The sequence below is a fragment of the Sinohyriopsis cumingii genome, chromosome 18 (assembly GCF_028554795.1).
Source record: "Sinohyriopsis cumingii isolate HCF-2022 chromosome 18, ASM2855479v2, whole genome shotgun sequence".
NCBI lineage: Eukaryota > Metazoa > Mollusca > Bivalvia > Unionida > Unionidae > Sinohyriopsis > Sinohyriopsis cumingii.
Window position 1 is genome coordinate 72,464,939 of NC_142978.1, and position 20,411 is coordinate 72,485,349.

Consider the following 20,411-nt stretch of genomic DNA (forward strand, 5'->3'; position numbering starts at 1 on the left):
CATTCCCTGACCATTTTAAGTTTTATGAAACTGAACATTTGTTAAAAAATGCTACAACTTTTTATCTACTGTGTAAAATCTCCTGCTCATAATTTCCAAGTAACTCAGGACCGTAATCAACCAATACATAATTCAGAACCGATAATATAAACTTCATTACACTGACAAGAAAAATCCCTGCTGTAGATGTTAATGGGCTATTATTTCTACATTTATAATGTTTAGTTAAGATACTAAAGTACAGATGATGTAAATGGCAGGAAGAAGGAGAGTGCCTGATTGTGTTAAAAATTATTATCCAAATACACTTCAAAACAAGACCCATTAAACAAATAATTTACAACAGTCAACTACATAAAACTGCAGTATGAATATGAAAGTAGAATTCAAAGGGACATTTGATAAAGCTCCCACCTAGTTGTCTGTATCTAATGCAGCTAAAGAGTACAAAGCTAATACATTAATTTATGCTAATTTGCCAATGACATGCTTTCTCCCAACTAAAGAATCTATTATTATAAAAATGTGCATTTGAATTGAATAGAACAAAAACCAGAAAAGTAATAAGACCTTTCCTCTTGCAAAGGACAAATTGAGATTTAGATGTGTAAATGTTCTGAGTAATATAGCAAAGAACTTTAACACAGACATGGACACTTCATGATACATGTTTTTAAAACAAGCTGGTTGGGCTCTTTGGTGTTAGTCAAATAATCATGTATAAAAGTGTCTGATTTCATATATATCTGGCCCTAAATCATAATTGGGGGAAATCAGTTTCAAAATGAGATCACAGTGACCAGACTTAAATAAATTTAAAATGATTGCTGAAGACATAAGCATAATTTAAATCAATGCATATAATTCATGGCTAACACAGATAAAAGGGGAATTAAGTTAAGAGTTCTCTGTAGGGTCTGTGTTCCTTCTCTTCTAGGAATTCTAGAACATTCCATCTAATTTAATGGGAGGTCAGAAGTATGAGCTTGGAGGAGGGGACTTGCATCCTGGAAGAGGTAAGCATGGCAATATTGAAAGAAAATGTATTACTGCTATTAAATATAGACAATACTGACTCTTTCAATCTAAATTATTGCAAGTGCTTATATTTACATTTTTTCAATTACTACTGATTACATTTACACCAAGATAGATATAATTTATTTTACAATGGTTTATAAATGGACAACTTTAGCACAAATTTATAATCATGACAAACTGATTATTAACACATAAATGAAAGCACATCTGAAGCAAAAGATGACATGAAGCTCTAAACATTAATAAAGAAATCAAAGCTACTATGAAACATGTATAAATGATCAACCTACATGTTATTGAGGAAGCTCAACCGAAATACACAAATATTTGAAAATTTTATCAGAACAAGCTAATTCTAGGAAATTATGTCCTCTGCATTTTGTTGGAAACAGGAAAGTGTAGTTTTGTTTAGGAAGAGGCTAAAACACAATGGTGAAATACAGACGACTTTAGGTACATTTGTAAACGAAGACTACTGATGACGTAAAACAATGACAAAGGAATCTAAGTGAGGCCTCATCAATCTAGTGCAGAACATAAAATATGAAACCAACATTCAACACCAAATACTCCACTCAAGGATTATACTGGAAGCTGATAATCAAATTCTATTATATCAATACAGAACTCACATAAAATATTCTTGAAATCCAACAATAATTAAAGGAATTATGTGGAAACAAAAGCGAATGAGATCCAAGAACCAGGGGCCACAACTCTGCTTAAAGATACAAACTGAATATGGAGAAATCAAACTATGCTAAGGTGTCATCAATATAAAGTTGCATACCAAATATTTATTGTGCAGAAAGGAAAGATGGTGAGTCTGACAAGAGAAGGCAGTAACTTTACAATAAAGTATTGCATCATGAAAACATAGCTAAGCAGCAATGACAATCAAACCCAGCCAAGGTCTGATTCATATTATGCTGCATGCTCAATTTGTTTTAAAGTCCAACAAGAAAAATCAGTATGCAGAAATGATAAAGTGTACCAATTAGAGACCTTAACTTTGTTAAATGAAGGTGAACTGCAGCAACCGAACTTTGCTGAAGTATCATCAATAAAACTGAACTCGATGTATCAACAACATCAAGCTTTGAAACAAATTTAGTTGCAATCCATTTAAAATGAATCTAGTTCTTTACAAGAATAAAAGAGACTAGGTCCAACAAGTAAGGGCTATAACTGTACAAAATTATGAGGTATAATGTTGGTAACATCTTTACCTTATGTTTTTGGATGGCTAATAATAATAATGAACCATTAACAAAGTAACACATGTAAACATGAGGTTTGAGTATTGTTGCAGTGTCTTATCATTATTACAATTCAAATTTCAAGCTGAACGAGTTACAATGATGTTGAGCAGATCATAATTTGAGCACTGTGGTGTACAGCTCTTTCGTTTTAATGTAGAAGAAAAAGCAGCTTTCGATGATAAATAGTTAAGTCTAATGTCTAAACAGAGAAGCTGCATTTAAGCTTAATAAACTAAAATGGGATTTAAAATTATTCTAAATCTTGGGCATATCTAAAGGTGAATGTTAGAAGAATTTAGTATTCCACTTGTTAGGACAATTAACAGTATCTAATAATAATAATAGGGCTAACGCGTTCAGTGCATACTTTTTATAAGGCATTTACAATTATGACAGGGCATCAACAATCTGACTTGCTAGAGACTGACGATGTTGAACTGACCATTCATAATACAGTTCCAACAGGACAGATTAAAATGGTTTTTACACATTTAATTAAATTTTATTTGGAATTAAAGATTATGTATACTAGTTTTATCAAGTTTTTATTTTATTTTACCGAATGTTTGCTTTATCTACTGGGAAACATAATTTCAGAATGGAACTACTTACCACAACCAACACAATGTATCATTTAGCATATCCACCAACAGGTGTTAATTTTATACATATTATATAAATCTAAAGAAAACTAAATATTTTGTCATTTTTCCACTACCGTTGATAATCGTACAAATTGTAACTCTTTACAGTCTTTTTTTAGGTAGTTTAAATCATGATGACTTTCATTTTAAAATCATCTTTGTTTTTGTGTGCAAACTGTAACTTTTCTTACTCAGTATATCCCAAAATAATGATTAACAATAACATTAATGGCAGAGATGGAAAACTTGTGGGTAACATTTTTTTTAAGAAGAGATTTACATATCCAAAAATATAGGATAAAGGCGGCTAGGTACAACAGCCAATCCAACTGTGTTGATCAAATCTAGTCATAAATAAATGACCTGCTGTGTGGGAATACAAGTGTCTGGCTTTGTCAACCAAGGGCTTTACCTCTGCTCAAGACAATGATGCAGAATACCGACTATCAAGCTCAGCCACTGCCTCAATAATATTAAGCTGGAATCCAATATCACTGAAACAAATGGTAGATGCCTCTGACAATCAATGGCTTAACTCTGCTAAAAGATTCAGGACATTACCAACTGAACTCTGCCAGGGTCTCAGTACAATTCAGCTACCCACTAAATCTGATTGAAATCTATTTATAATTGAGTTACTGTCAGGAGTACATGTATGTATAAGGCTGAGTGCCATACCTGCACAATCATGGCTATACAGTGCCATGCAAATTAGGTATCTCCAAAAAAGGTATAAAACACAAAGCCAAGAAAGGGCAATATATTTAAAATAAAACTATTTAAATAAATCACACTCTTAACAAAGTTCAAGACCTTCTCAGCTGGGAAACAATCAGATGACCCATTCCAGGTAAAAAGGCTGCCTCCAGCAGTCACTTCGTATGACAAGCAGATGGATTCATCTTGCTTATTCCACATCCTGAGCCTATAAGGCCAATACAAAAGTGTGTGGGTCTGACAAATCAGGGTCTTAAACTACACTAAATGATGAAACACACTGACAATCAAACTCTGGCAAGGTCTTTCCAGCAGCAAACCACATCTGGCTAAAATCAAATAATGACCACAGGATTTATGTTATGGGAAGGAAAGTGTATGGGTCTGGCAAGCTGGAGCTATAACTCTTGTAAATAATTACCTAGAAAGTGGGAAGTCAAACACAAAGTCTATCAATATCAAACTGAACTGCATATCAAACCTGGTTGAAATCCAATAATAGTTCAGAAAGTTACCATGAGGAAACAAATTGAGTGGGTCTTACAATCATAGGCCAGAACTATGCTAAATGAGGATGCAGAAAGATGACAAATCAACACAGCCTCAATATAAAACTGCATACCAAATATTATCTCAAATGGTCAGAGACAATAAATATATGACAACATAAAATGGTTAGGAGTGTATGTTATCTGACATGCAGTACACAAAATTGCTGCCTAGAAACCATGTCCCAAGCATTATATCATGTTGATTTTACCCGTTATACCTATATCCTGATAACAATTCTTTCCAAATGTAAGGGCTTAGTTAACATGTTTAGCCTCTTGCTCATAATCAAAGTCATCCAAGATCTTGATGATATAAACCAATTACATAAAGTTTTATTTTAACTAGATGAGAAATACAGTCTCTAGACCTAGAAAAGCAGAATGTTCAGACAAGCAGATGCAAGGCATCTCATTAATGTATGCAGATCTCACTTATTATACAGAACCTGTCTATGATAATATAAGCTTTTTACCAAGGTAGAGCAATCTCTGATTTGAATGAAGTCTCCAGAGTTGTAAGAAGCTTAACCAATCAGATACGAAATTACCTCATTAGTATTTGCAGATTTCACTTATAATAAAACTCATCCAATATCTTGATAATATATGATCAACAATGATCTTGATGACAGAGGCCTATTTACCAAGTTTGATCATAACCCTATGAAAATACCAGCTTTTTGATGGCAAAAGAACTATTAATCAGATGCAAGATCAAGTCATAAATACACATAAATCTTGCTCATAATAATCACACTTTAAATCTTAAATCAGATAGGCCAATTTACCAAGTTTAACAGAAACATGATAAAAAGGGCTGACAAGTACAGCCAATCTGATGCAAGAACACCTCATTTAATGTGCATGCATCCTGCTCACAATTGTACCCATCAAAACTCTTGATGATTTAAAAGCCTATTTGCCAAATTTGATAAAAAAATGGATCAAAAATACAGTCTCAAGACTGGTAACAAGCTCAGACAATCAAATCAAAATCACCTCATTAATATGCATATAGCCCACATATTATATAACTTGTATGAGATCTTGATATTATTATAAGCCTATATCTTAAGCTTGACTAAAACCAGATACAATATATTCCATCCACAGTGGTAACAAGCTCAGACAATCAGATGCAAGATCACCTCATCAATGTGTGGATTATGCAATTCATGCAATATCTTCAAGTTATATTAAAAGTCTGATCAAAACTGGGTCAGAAATATGGCTTCCAGACTGAATACAAGGTCAGCAAATCAGACGAAAGATCAGCTCCTTAATAAGCAATGGATTGTGATCATTATGGAACATGATGACAAAAGCCAATATTACAAGTTTTATACAAATTGGATCAAAAATATAGTTTTAAGAGTGGTAACAAGCTAAGTCAATATGATGTAAATTGACCTCAGTAATATACATACATCTTACTCATTAATGAACTCATCCAGGATCTTGATGATATAAGCACATATTCCAAGTCAGACCAAAATCAGATCAGAACTACTGCCAATGAAGTGGTAACAAGCTCAGTGAATCAGATTTTAGATCATCATCTTAGTATGCATGAATCTTGCTCACTATTCAACTCTTCTGAGACTCTGTCAATATAAATACATTCCAAATCTAATCAAATTTGAATCTGAAATTTAGCATCCATTGGTGCTAATTTTCAAGCATGTCCAGGATTTTGAGAACATAAGCATATGTTCCATGTTTATCAGAAATATTACCTCTAGAATGGAAACAAGTTCAACCAATCAGATGCAAGATCACCACTTTAATATGCATGTATCTTACTCATTATCAAAACTGTCTAAGATTTTGATGATATAAAGCCAAAATTCCAAGTCTGATTGAAATTGGATCAGAAATGTGTACTCCAAAGTAGTAACAAGTGACTGTTAACAGATGGATGACTGACGACAGATACTGGGCTATACCGTAAACTTACATGGTCTTACTGCCTAGTGTGCTAAAAATGTCTCCTTCAGGCCCAAACACTGAATCTTTTTTAATATCTGATAAAAATGGTCATACTACAATGATACCCAAAGTTAAAAAAAAAACAAGTTTGGTGACCTCTCATTTTGTTTAATTTTGATGTGCTAAATATGATCATATTTTAAATTTTCCTTCAATATGAACGATTTTTGGCTGAAGATGATCTGAGTGGTCTTCAACTTTAAGGGAAACTAAAAAAAAATTAAATATGACCAAGGAATAGTATGGTTCCTCTGACACATAAACAAATTGCTTCCGATTTGAAGTGAGTTCCTTGCTGATAGCATGTAGGTTATACAGAAGCTAGTTCTACGCCATATCACCATTTATAAATCACACACAGCAATTCAGAAATGAGTAGTTGGTGCAGACAGCAAATCTTCTATGGCATGCTAAAAAGATCTGGATAAAAAAAATAAAAAAATAAAAAAATTGTTAATACATAAAGAATATACATCATTAGCATACTTAAATAAAGATTACAACATATGCAATTTCTTGTTGAACATAAATACTAATAGCACAACATCTGGTATATTCCTCACAGTCAAAGCCTGTAAAAATATAAACACTTCTTTATAGATTTACTTCCCTTGAAAAAGTTATTTCCTTTGTCGTGATGAGCACAGAACATTTCTTAGTTGCATGTATATGGAATATTTATTAAAGGCTGTTTGTCAGAACTAATCAGTGTGAGAAGTTTGTCATAAATAATCAGTGAGGCCCCAATGAGCTCACCTGGCTTGTATCTGCCTAATAGAAAAATGTGAAAGAAATTGACCAATAAATCTGGGTAAATAGGATGTTTTCTGTTCAAATTTCTTCCAGTGCTTTTGACTGCATATATTAAGAAAACAACTGTTTCAAGGTTTCTCTATTTTTGGCACTTTCATCCATATATGATAGCATATCAGCATCATTTGCCCAATGTTTGATCATCCCGAGGCCTAAAGGGAGAATGGTATATTATAATAGAGTTACCCTCAAACAATTATTATCATTATTATTATTATTATTATTATTATTATTATAAAAGACCTCAATGCCAGGATCCTTTCCATCTAAGATTCTGTTAAAGAGGTTTTTTTTTAGATACTGTTTATATTTGTCTATTTGTTTAATAATGGTGGCCATCTATGATTGTGGAATCATTTGTGCAAACTTAAAAGCCCTACATGCCATGATGATTTCTAGCAAAACCCCTATGCCAGGATGATTTCTGTCAAATTTGGTAAATATCTGCTGAGGTTTTTCAGAAGTCATTTAAATGTTTTTTCTTCTATTTTTGGCAATTGGGGGCTATATTTGACATCAGATCAGCATCATTTACATGAAAGCTCTCCACGCTTACTGTCAACTGGTCAAATTTTGTTTTGGAACTGTTTGAGAAAAAGTGTTTCAATAGTTAATCTAGTTTTAGCAATGGTGGCCATATTTGATAGATCAGTAGGATTTCAATAAACATTTTGAAAGATCTTAATGCCACCATGCTTCCAGTAAAATCAAATGAAATTCTGCTGAGCAATTTTGAAAAGACATTCTAAATGCTAAGATACTGTAAGTGATGGTGACCATACTGTACAAAGGAATAGTACCATATAGACTGGAATTCAATAATGCTGCCAAATTTGGTCAAATTCTGTTTAGTAAGTCATTCAAACATTGTTCCAGTTTTACTAATGATGGCCGTATTTGAAAGTGTATCAGCAGCATTTGAACAAATTTCAAAAAGTATTAATGCTAGCATACATTTGTGTAAAATTTGGTACAGTTCTACTGAGCATTTTTTTTAGAATGGCCATACTGTATGATGCATTGGTATTAAATGAACAAATCCGAAAGGTGCTGATGCTAAAATGGTCCTGTAAAACTGGAAAACAGTGAAGTGGCCATAGATAAAAAGTTGTAAATAACAATTGTGAATGGGAGAAGAGTGCATGATGGATGAAGGACCATACCATCAACTCATCTGGCCTTGTGGTAGGTGAGCTAAAACTTTTCAAAATAAACCTGTGCTATTTCCAAAATACTAGTTGTATGAATTACTGTATTTGATGTAACACTCACATGTTCCTTTATAAGTACATGCCATTAAATTTTGTCAAAACTCACAAACACATTTCCCTTTACTGGGCACATATTATGTGACTGTTGCATTTTGGGTGGCAGGAAAACAGCTGCTAAAACACACTTAGAACATAATTAATTTATTTAAACTTATCATTAAACATGTCTGATGTCTTGCTACAACTTAATGGGCTAAATTAGTCTAAAAAATAAATCCCATATATTCAATGCGACCATATTGGGGACAATGTAATTTCAAAGTAGAGAGCTCCCAACATAGATGAAGAGAGTAGGGCATAACCGACTTTTGATCCGGAAATCGGATTCCACCGGATAGTATGAACTTCCGATTAATCGGAGTCGGACAAGGCAGGAACGACCGATTCGGATAATAAAAATAATAAAGTTGAATTTCTATAGCACCGTGTCTAACACTGCGTGTCATTCGATAGTGCGTTAATAAAGTGAAACGATAATACTTGAGTTAGACCGAAAGATTTAAATTTATTAAAATATATAATACAGTCCTACCCGTTTATGTCAGCATCCTCAATAATGAAGGCATAATACTGAATACATTGACACATGCTAATGAGGTATTAAAAGAAAATGATTCTTACAATCGTAAATATAAATAAAGTTAATAAGGAAACTTTCACAGCACAATAAACTTGTTTCAATCACCGATCATTTTGGAAAATGCAAGAATCGATCAGATTTCATTGCTTTTATTTAAGTCGCCGCAAGAGGCCAACTTTATAGGACCAAACAAAAGCCTGTTTTATTTTTATTTGACCGCGACATTAAAGCATGGCGGCAAGATCAACTAATTGTTGAATAAAGTACAGGATGGAACTGGCCGCTTGCCGACATAAATGATTAAGGCGGGAAAATTAAAGCCTGGCGGCAAGATCAACTAATTGTTGCACAAAGAATGGGTCGGAACTGGCAGCTGGTTTCAGTGCATTTTACAAAAATAAAAAATTTCATGGATTCTTTGTGGCTTTGAACTTCGTTGCATTTTGCTATAGTCCTGTCATATCCTTCCCCTTGTGACATTGGTGTGATATGCAAAACGTGTGTAACACGGTTTAAAAAGTTAATTTGAAAAACCTTTTAATTTAGCATTTCCGATTAATTGAATCGTATCCGGAATCGGAAAAATTTCATGCCCAAAATCCGGAATCGGAAATCAGTAGAAAAATGCTAATCGGTTATGCCCTAGAAGAGAGATGGGTTTTTTCTGTGTACACTGGGGACAATAATGTCCATATGCAGTTATTTTGATGATCTTAAACCACATGAAAATTGCCCAAATAATTTCTAACACAATACAGGTATTACATCGAATACAGTACAAGTAATATTTAAATTTTTATTGGTGTTACCATACACCATACTTCAATTTGTTCTGACGAACAAGACCTGGAACATTTCTCTTTAAAAAAGGTACTAGCATAAAAAGATCCTTAAGCTGATCAAAAGGAATGATTTAATTAAATTTATAATGTAAATTTGTTTCGTTTTCAAAACCAACTCTAGATGGATGTCCTTCACTGCAGAATAACTTTTTCAGATCTGGTCTTATCAGTTTATATTCGTATCCATTTTAAATGTAATGTATTAAAGGTGTGAGCTAATCACGAGATACAAGTCACCTTATATACTTGCTTATAAGAAGAGTCAAGCAGCAAACAACAAAGATCCTGATCTGCATAATATCAGGATTATCAGCCTGTGCATTAATTAATGGCTGATATCAGTCTGTGTAGTTTACAGATGGACTCAACTTATAAGTGAGTACATATAGTATTTCAATGTGTTCTATCTAATCTAGAACCAGTGAAATTTCAATCTATCATGTCAAGGTAAACAATATAATCATCTTTATATCTTCAGATGAACTGTTAGAACTAACACTGGAAGCAGAATGAGGAAAATTTATGTACAGCTAAGATTCTTGGTGTGGTACTAAAGCCCGACGAAACTGGGTTTGAAAAGCTGTAACAAATAGGTGTGATTTTAAAAATTGGTGCAAGTAGGAACAATTTTACTTACAGAATTGAAATAGTGCTAAATAGTGATAAATACAAATTCTGTTTATAGAAATAATCCTGACCTTTCAATAACAGACACAGCAAAATTACACCTAAACTAATAAACATATTTACAATATAGGACACGCACTATAACTCTGAAATTATATTTTCTCTCATTTTAAATGTATGATACAACTAGACAATTCAAAACGGGTGTTTTCTACAGCTTGCTTTTGAACTAATCCATAGCAAAACTTAAGAAACTAATAAAAATTCTTTCATGAAATTTGTAACACTTATCTTCAACAAACTACTGACCTATCCATTGAAATGTTCTATTAATAAATCCCCCATCTGCGGTCATTATGAGTCACTTCACAAGTTGGACACTTGGTACTGATTGTATTTACTAAATACATAATTGCTTGACCAGAGAAAGATAATATAAATGCAGTGAAACTGCAAACACTCCACTATTCCTTTATCACTATAAGAAAACTGTATTTCTGCATAAAGCTTCAAATTTGTACTCTCAAACACTAGTGTCAAGAGAGGGAAGTGAATAATGATGTTTAAATTGTAACACCTGCTTTCAGTCTATTTCCTTGTCCATAGTCTAACAAGTTGCTGTGCAGGAAAATTTTGGCAATAATCCAACTGACCCATTATTTTAAATACAACCTGGACATTAAAAAAAAAAAACCATAAGCTTTCAACTTTGAACTTATAGAGGATTCTGGAAATCTGACATGCTATCTAAAAACAAGACAAAAATGCCAGTCATCAGAAAATCACCCATTTGAAACACATGATGGTTTCACAGTTTACATTCTTGAAATATCATCACAAACAATACAGAGAACTATGTTACATATACAACTTAGGAAATGTAAAATGCTCACAAACTACTGCTTTAGATTAACAAATAAACAAGTCAAAATTATAAGGGAAATGGCTTAAATTACAACAATGAGACTTTTGGGTACCCAATTCACAAAAATACTTTCACAGTGATGCACTGTTATCTTAACGAATCAATTTCATGTACAGTAAATGTGTACAAATCTATTTCTATAGGTTCAAGGGGTGGGCAATATCAGTACCATAATGCCCAAATATTACTCGATATGAATAGGACTGAACACTTTAAAACTGTAATGGAATGGTCTCCTTTAAGCAAATTTTCAGTTCTTTTCTTGGTAAACTATGAAACATTAATCTCTGTGACAGCTAAACATTATACACAAAATTGCAAAAGTTCTAGGTACCAATGTGCTGTAAACCAAATAGTCACAAGTTTTATAGTCAGTCCTTCTGATGTAACTCATACCTTCACTATGCTACACCATCACAATGATTTTTTTCAATGATTCTACACAAGCTCCATACTTTATGATAGTAATTATCAAAATGTAAATTATCAAATACATATGTGTTTGAAAAAAAACTATTCCCATACTGCTGACCAAACACTGCAGTTTAAGAAATCCAAAAAGTTTGAAAAATTACTTGAAAAACAAGAAAATTAGGTCATCTGTATATGCATAGAAATAAGATAGCTAAAATTCCATTTGCCTATACTTGGTGGTTTTTGCATAATCTTGATAACAATCTATTTGAGACATACCAACAGCTGAACAAAACCAAATCAAGATGGCCCTCCTGCAGGCAGTGGGAGCATAATTAGTAAAGAAAAAAAACAACAATTCAGAATACTTAAAAATAAAGACATCACTTGGATGTACTAAAATTAATTAAACCTTGTGTTTAAAATCATCAACTTTCCTGATAATAAAATTATACAAAAACCTGATATGTTTCAGATACTTACATTTTTGCTTATGACAGCTGTATTTTTTCTGATCCCATTAGAACTGGAATCTGTATAAATTTTCACATCTTTATCAGCAGCTATGTATGTGACTTTTGAAGAATCTATCTGTAATGTTCTTGTTTTTGGTACATAAGCTTTTAATCTGAAAAACAAAGTATGATTTTAATTCGAAAAAGAATGTATAATATCAATCAGAATATATATTATTAACAATATTAGCTGCAATAACAGACTAAATAATGGATATCTGACTCGGCAATTGCCTTATTGCAGTTCCAGTGAAGCAAAGAGAATAAATCCTATAATTTCTGATTCCAACAAGCAGTTTTCTATTACAAGACCCATGTAAACTGAAAGGAAGCAAATGTTTTTGTCAAGTACATCTATTTACAATAAAATGAGTACAAATCTGATAATCTGAATGGATATTATTTAATGAATAAATAATTGGTACAATTTAGTTGCTATCATAAATATTGTTATAAAGAGTACAAATACTAAACTTTACCAAAATGCTGAGTAAACATGAATACTCACTGATAAGTGGAGTCCAACTGCAAAAAGTACAGACTCAGAGCTGCCACTGCATAATGCACCAGCAGATCCAATTTGTTAGAAGTAATCAGTAAAAGAAACATAGACCCTGATCTGCTGGCATATTATATGATGGCAGAGCACTGTCTATACTGTTTGTAGTTAGACTCCACTTATAAGCAAGTACAGACAGTAATGAAAGTCTTAAAATGGATTCAAATGAATCATTATATTCCGATAATCAAAATTCAATGAATACTTTAAGTAACATAACCATAGACTTTTGGAATTTGACATATTCAGTCATCGTTTGTAGGAATATTTAGAGGCCAATAACAGGCCCAAATCCTGATGTAAAAGTATTATAAATTTATGCACATTCCCAATTTCAACAATTAAATTATGAAAATTGTATTCCTATTCAATCCTAATTTTTCCATCAAAAAATGAAAGTCTTCATACCAATTATCAATTACCCAATAAAAATTGTATTAATGTAATTGATTTTTAGCATCAATTTAACATATGTAATGAAATTAACTTTCCGTGAGCTCTTTTTGTCAAGATGCTCTCTTGCCATTTTTGTCAAAAGATGAGACTGCAAAAAAATATACAATTTTGGGCACCTTACATTATTTTCAAATTAAAAACATCATGTATACTACTAATGGTTCATAATATAAAGTCCTATTACCAACATACCTTGGCCACTGAGGACCACACAGAATATATTTACAATTGGCAGAACAACTTCGGGTAAATGGATTGTGACCACCTTTGAATTTTCCTGTTACCTATCCCAAGAAAAAGAAATTCCATCAATATGGCATTTTAAAGCATACAACAAGAAATCAATGCTACTTCTATTAATTACCATAGCAAATCCACAACTTTTTTATTACACATCTCACCCCACCCACCCACAGACCATGGGATCATAGCACAAAATCTGTTACATGTATTACATGTCTACCTCCTAGAATTGCATGCATACATTTTGGTCCAAAGCTATTCCAAACAACACTTGCAATTTTCACATATCTGACTTTCAATCCCATTTACTGACTCCAAGAGAGGGGCTGCAAAAATACAACCCTGTCACAAATGGCTGTCACTTAGGCAACCTGTGAACCAAATTGGATGAATTTCCACCCAGTGGTTTAGGAGCTAGGATTATTGACAGATGGACAGAATGATGATACTAGCATATCCCACCCAGTGAATGCATAGAGATTACTACGTGTACACCTTTAACAGGCCAGCAATACATTCTCATTCAACAATTTTAATCAATTAAATTTCTTCTACTTGGCTTAACTTTATATGCAACATTATTGTAAATACCTAGTGATTTTAGGAATGCTGGGTATGAAAAAAGGGCGCATTCAATAAATGAAATTTTTTGTATAAAAAGGGGAATCTACTTAATAATGGAGGCATTTATTGAAGAAATAAAGAAATGTTTGAAAATACAATGCACGATTTTTGCACATTCTACTGAGTTTTCTACAATTTCTTTTTAGAAATAAGTGAGAATCACACGACTACATGTCCTAAAATAGACCCTGGGAAACTCCTAAGTATATATTTTCCATAACCAAGACTGCCAAATCAAGTCTTATTTAAGTTGAAATCACATACTGTACAAAAATCTTCAATAACTTGTTTTCTAAGAACAGCTTTCTAACAAAAACAAATGCCATACAAACAAAATGGATCCACTGATGTCCATGAACAAGAGATCCAGTGGGTCTGATACTGCTCACATCCCTGACATGACATGACCATTTTACTAAACATGCTTATGTATTATTGTAAGAACACAACCATATGTAAACTGTTACGTATATCTAATTTAATTCATATTTATTTTAATTTAATTGTTTGTCAGTTTTAAATTTTTTATTACATTATATGCTATTATAATGTAAATTTATTCACTAGAGATGATACTTTTTCAGAAAATTGTTTGACCTTGACTGTTAGTTTATAAACACCAGGTGTTGATCTAAATTCTGACCTTGTTTCAGAACTTGTAGCTACTTTCATAAACAAGTTCTATTTTATTTTAAAATGATTGGCTGTTTCCAAGGTCATGATGAGACTACATGATTTAAGATGTAAACAAATTTTTGTATTTTTTATTTCTTGGAGTAAAATGATTGGTTGTTGTCAGTCATTTTTGGTGTACATGACATAAACAAGATCATGTGACACCCCCCCATTCGATTTCGCAATTCTGGTTTTTCCATTACGCTCATTTGTTAGTTTTTATAGAGATGCTTTGAGAAAGATTTCTCAGTTTTAGGCTTTTTACACTGATGTCAAGTTATTTTGATGTAGCCAGATTTATAGCTCTAATTTTCCTGAGATCATCTGGATTTCAAAATGATTAATTCTTTTTTCTCTGGAAATATTTTGAGGAGTGCTCACACAGAAACTTTGGAAAGACATTGCTTACAAATTTAATTTGTATTTCCAGCACTGCATTGCCATTATTTGTATTTCTACAAGGAACTGTAGATAAGCACAGTACTGACTACAGCATATGTCATCGTCATCCACCTTGGATTTTCCATCAGGATTCAAACTTGAAATTATTAGAACATTTATTACAAGGTCTTTTGCAATTTAATTTGTGGATTATTCTTAGATTATAGTAAGTTCTTCTTTTTTCATTTTAGAGAATCTTTCCAGGAAAATTAATTATATCTTAAAATTAAAAAGCTTGTTGTCCTCACTCTTTCTGTATTACTGTTTATTCGAGCCTAAACACGTAACAAAACTCTTTCCCAATGTTATATCAGGCCCATTCATATATTTTACAATTTATACATTGTTATTTTGGTCAACATATGTGGTCTAGAATTAAAGTTATTATGCTAAACCCGTTTTTTTTTCCTTTAGTCACAGTGACCTTGATCTTTGACTCCCAAACTTAAAATTCTTCCTTGCTGCAGTACAGGCCATCTAGAAAGTTTGCTAACCACCGACAGTCAATAACTTGAGTTCTTGTGCAGAATTTTTTTACTGAACTTTGTCACAATCACCTTGACCTTTGACCCCAAAACTGATAGGGATCTTTCCTTATCCAAAGTGCAATAAGTGCACAAAATTTGGTAGCTAAAGGCCAGTGACAAACTGACTTTTTGTACTGAAACACAACGTAACAAACCAATGGATAGACAACATTTTAACATATATGTCATGTGTATATTAAAAAATGAAGAAATCTAAATATGATTCACAGTCAAATTTGAAATTAAGTACAAGACATACTACACACATAAATTCAAAAAATGTTTGAAATAAAAATCTATAGTAGAACAAAGGAATATCAAAGTAATTAATGTACCTGTTCATTTGTAGTTCTACCCCTGGCTACTAAAACAATATGAAAGCCTGTTAGACCACTGACTGGAATGATAAGCAGGCCTATAATACACATTATCACAATGCTACAGAAGGTTAAGGATTGTAAATGTATCATGTAAAAGAAGATATCATAAAGTTTATGCTGGAAATACTGGATAATATACCTGATAATATTGGTACACAAGTCAAACATAATACACTGGATTACTATCAGAAGCAGACTTACTTTTTGCTTCCTGTAAACGGCTGAAATAAACCCAGTTTAATTAATCTATTTCTCTGATGCAATATCAACTACAATTATGATTTCATGGGTGTGGTGGGGACAAATACAATTCAGTCTACATCAAAAACTACTATTAACCCAACATTTGAATAGGACTGATAATGTCGTACATCTAGACTAAGAACAGACCATCTATTAGTAGAAAGCATCTTATCATGTTGATATTTAATGTACCTACATATTGTACAACACTTACCTATTATTCACAATGAGTTGTTTATGAGCTGCAAATTTCTGATACTACTTAAGCAGGATCATGGTACCTCTGCCACTGACTGCATTTAGAGTGAAAAAATTATAGTTTATCTTGAAGCAGTCAGATGTAGATAAATAAATGCAATAATAACTAAATAGCTCCAGCATGCACAATCATATATAATTTTTGTGTACACTGATAAAAGCAAAATAATTTGAAAATTTGGGCTATTTTTATACTGCCATTTTGTTACATTATCATCACTTTCTTTGAAGCAGCTGTATGTAATTCTAACAAAGTTAGGCGCGATAACATACATCATTATGAACTTATTAAAGACAAAATAACATATAATCAAAAGCCCGGAAAAGCATACCTTTAAAATTTTGCAAACTTTAGGACCTGGAAATATTGGTGACACATATAACTCATGCTGTCTATCAAACCATGTACAATTTTTTGTCCTGCATAATTACAACAAAGACACTAGGAAGAAAATAATAGCCAACAGATAATAAGACATGCTCAAACCTTTTTATTACAAAGATGCAGCCTGTAATAAAGGTTCACATTTTTAGTCATAATTTCAATGTACTGAATTTGGTGTATGTGACGTTATTTGGGGAGTGCGTAAGTTCACATGGGGACCTTTTATTCAAGTGCTCAAATAGTTCTCTATACTACTTTTTTGAAATAAATGAAACTACCTTACATCATTAAAACATGCACAGGTATTGCCATTTGACTACAAGTATTTGCACATTATTTGTGTCCACGGAGTTCCAAAATTGTTATATGCAGATCCAAATGTGAGTTACTATCAGGAGTGCCAATTTTGTTTACATTGCAAAAGTTTCATCTGAATCAAAGGTAACAAAGTTAAATTAGCCTATTGATTGTAGTAATTTTAATATCAGAATTGGTGTTTATGAAGAAGGGATGTTCTTCACTGTAGATTTATGTATGTTTGGTTAAATCTGTAAAAATGGTAGGTACATGGCCGCCACGTTTCTTGACCAACATACCATATTACCATTTTTGCATTATAAGAGCTGCACTTAACTTAGGATTTAGTAACAGGATTTTACTTGTACTTAATGCAGCAAAATCTGTCCATGTACAGCAACTACTATGCTGCTTTTGGATTAGCATTTTGGTTATGCTATTAACTAAGACACAAACATTCATTATTTCTATGTTATCTCATGTTATACGTGGAACCGTTTCATATAAATACATGTTTTCTCTCCACCCATTATGAACTTATGGATTTTCCAATATCACATGTATTGTTTTATTTTAATTTATTTGAATATGTATAGATTATTTGCCATATTAGTTGGGATTTGGTGTCCAAGTTACATGCATAATAACTGTAGTTTTTAAACAAAATTTGGTCAATTAACAAATACTATTTTTTCACATGTGTATATCTGACCACTCAATACTGGCAAATAGCATGGATCAAATTAAATAATAAAAAGTTTTCAGAATTTTTAAGTACTAAAAAGTTAATATTGTGTATGTTCCGCAGATAACGGTGTCCAATTATATATGTTCGTTATATGTCAAGTTACTCTTTTATCTAAAGTTTCACAGAAAAGTTCAATTAAGAATGCTTAGAAATGAAATATTCTGTATTATTATGCTTGTTTGTGCCAGTATCCACTTGTAATTTGTGCAAAAAGAGGACGAGTTATATGTGCAATATTTTCAACGGTTGTTTTTCTCATGTTTAAGTCAAAATATGAATTTCTGAGGTCAGTGTCATAAAAATTCATTAAATATAAGCTCTAAGGTATGCAACAAGTACATAAAAAGTGCTGTTTACATATAATCAATTTCTGGCATATGTTACACTTTTGGGACCCATGATCTCAGCCCCCACCCCCAACACATACACACACGCACATATATGATCACTTTTTCAGCACAAAAAATTGGCTTGGTTTGGTTTGGTAGTAAAGTGCCTTCCCCAAGAACACCTTACGGCAGCTGTCCCAGACTGGTCCAATGGTAGCATTCATATCAACACCCTTTTAGATCAAGTTAATGCTATCAAAATTTGATTTGTAAAAATTAAATAGAACGTGACCATTAATTTATCTGAGTAAGTTGTAAATGCAATTGTGAACTGACGACACACAATGAATTTAATGACCATATAACCATAACCTCTCTTGACCCTATGGCTAAATATTTTGAAGGACAATAATTTGGTGAAATCAGTGAGCCTGATATCGCTCACCTGGCTTCCATAACTTAACATGTCCACTGGATAGAGCGGGCAATTCATAAAACATGTATGTACTATAAGTACTCAAAATTGGGCCAGAAGTACAAAGTATAAACAAAATATGGAATTTGTTTATTATCTAATGTTTTGGTGCTTTTTATACCTTAATGCAACAATACTCATGTAACAATATTCATTCTAGAATACTAATTAACTTTTTCATAATGTGCATTGCCAATCTAGTGTCTTACCCAAAATTTAGCAGCCAAGCAGGTGCAAAACCCTAGATCGGAGAACGTAGTGATCACACTGATTAAATTCAACCATGAACCAAAGCAAAAGAACATTATTAATATATGTTGATGTTGTGTATTTTTAAATGTTTCCAGGACCAAGAAGAAAGAGACATATATTCGAGTTTCACTGAAATCATATTAGAGCTGGTAACAAGTTCAGCCAGTGAGATTGGCCAGAAACATGGCCTTAACTATGTCAGCTAATCAGATACAAGATCACCTCATAAATGTGTAGCTCCTTCTCATCAATGAACTCCTCCAAGAGTTAGATGATATGACAAGCAATTACTGATGGACAAGTGCATGCAAGGCCATAACATATGATCACTTAGCCATACAGCCAAGTGAGCTAAAAAGTGCAGGATTAGTGACACTAAGAAAATTGTGTGCTGGAATGGAGGATGTATGGACATGAGAAATACTATATACTGTATCTCCATCTCTCTATAGAGGAAGTGACATACAAATTTACACTGATTAGATATTGCAAGGATACGATGCAACATTCCCTCGCTGTGCTAGGTTTTCTCGAAGGTCCAAAATATGAATAAGACTGAGGGCAAAAATGCACAGCTTGTGTAGCGTAAGGGAAAGTAAGAAAAGGACAAAGAACCGATAATTCCTCCGGCCAATACAATTGTTCACCCATGGACAGTGATGGTCAAATGTCTGAAGAGAGAAAATGAAAGATTATGGAGTTTTCGCACACAATGTAGAGATGCAATAAAATTTATATATAAAAAAACAGCACACAATATTTGATGACCCTAGGAAGTGGAGTGAAATAATGCAAACTATTTTTGATACTTGCAATTATTTTCAATTGGAGAAGAAGAAAAAAGACCTACTTGCAAAATCTTATTTCTAGGTTTTTGGTTTTTATACGAGTTCAACCAGTCTGAATTGTAATTTTTAATATTGTTCTGAGCAAATAAAAAAATATGCAAACAGTTGAATTGTTTTTCTTATTTATATGTACATGTCCAACTTTGTATTTTTGGACCATGATAGGTTCCTGAACAATCAGCCACACCAGGGTTGAAGAAGAATGTGTCAGGGACAACCATTTCATATTTGAGGGATAATCAGGTTAATACGTGACTAAAATTTCTGTCATGAGCCAGCCTACAGAGGACAAATTATAGTAAGCAAGCACAAGTAAGAGAGGAGAAGCTTGAGTTATCAAGAATGAATTGGATCAGGGAATGAAGTGGGAGATAGTTCTATCAAGAAACTGTAAATTAAAGTATTTAAAAAATATCAGAAAATTGCAGTTGCTGAACCCAAATAAAATTTACTGACTCTAACATTTCCTTTAAGTACGTT

At 32.6% G+C, this 20,411-nt stretch overlaps 1 protein-coding gene across 1 annotated transcript in view; it reads right to left on the reverse strand.

Moving 5' to 3' along the window:
• The window catches only part of LOC149776962 (palmitoyltransferase ZDHHC8B-like), a 77,021-nt gene that overhangs the window by 18,580 nt on the left and 38,030 nt on the right, over positions 1-20,411 (reverse strand). The window contains exons 4-7 of the mRNA XM_089941677.1: positions 19,582-19,754; positions 16,052-16,154; positions 13,399-13,490; positions 12,160-12,304 (exon numbers count right to left, since the gene is read on the reverse strand). Of these exons, the coding sequence (XP_089797803.1) occupies positions 12,160-12,304; positions 13,399-13,490; positions 16,052-16,154; positions 19,582-19,754 (513 nt within the window). The remainder of the gene's footprint in view (positions 1-12,159; positions 12,305-13,398; positions 13,491-16,051; positions 16,155-19,581; positions 19,755-20,411) is intronic.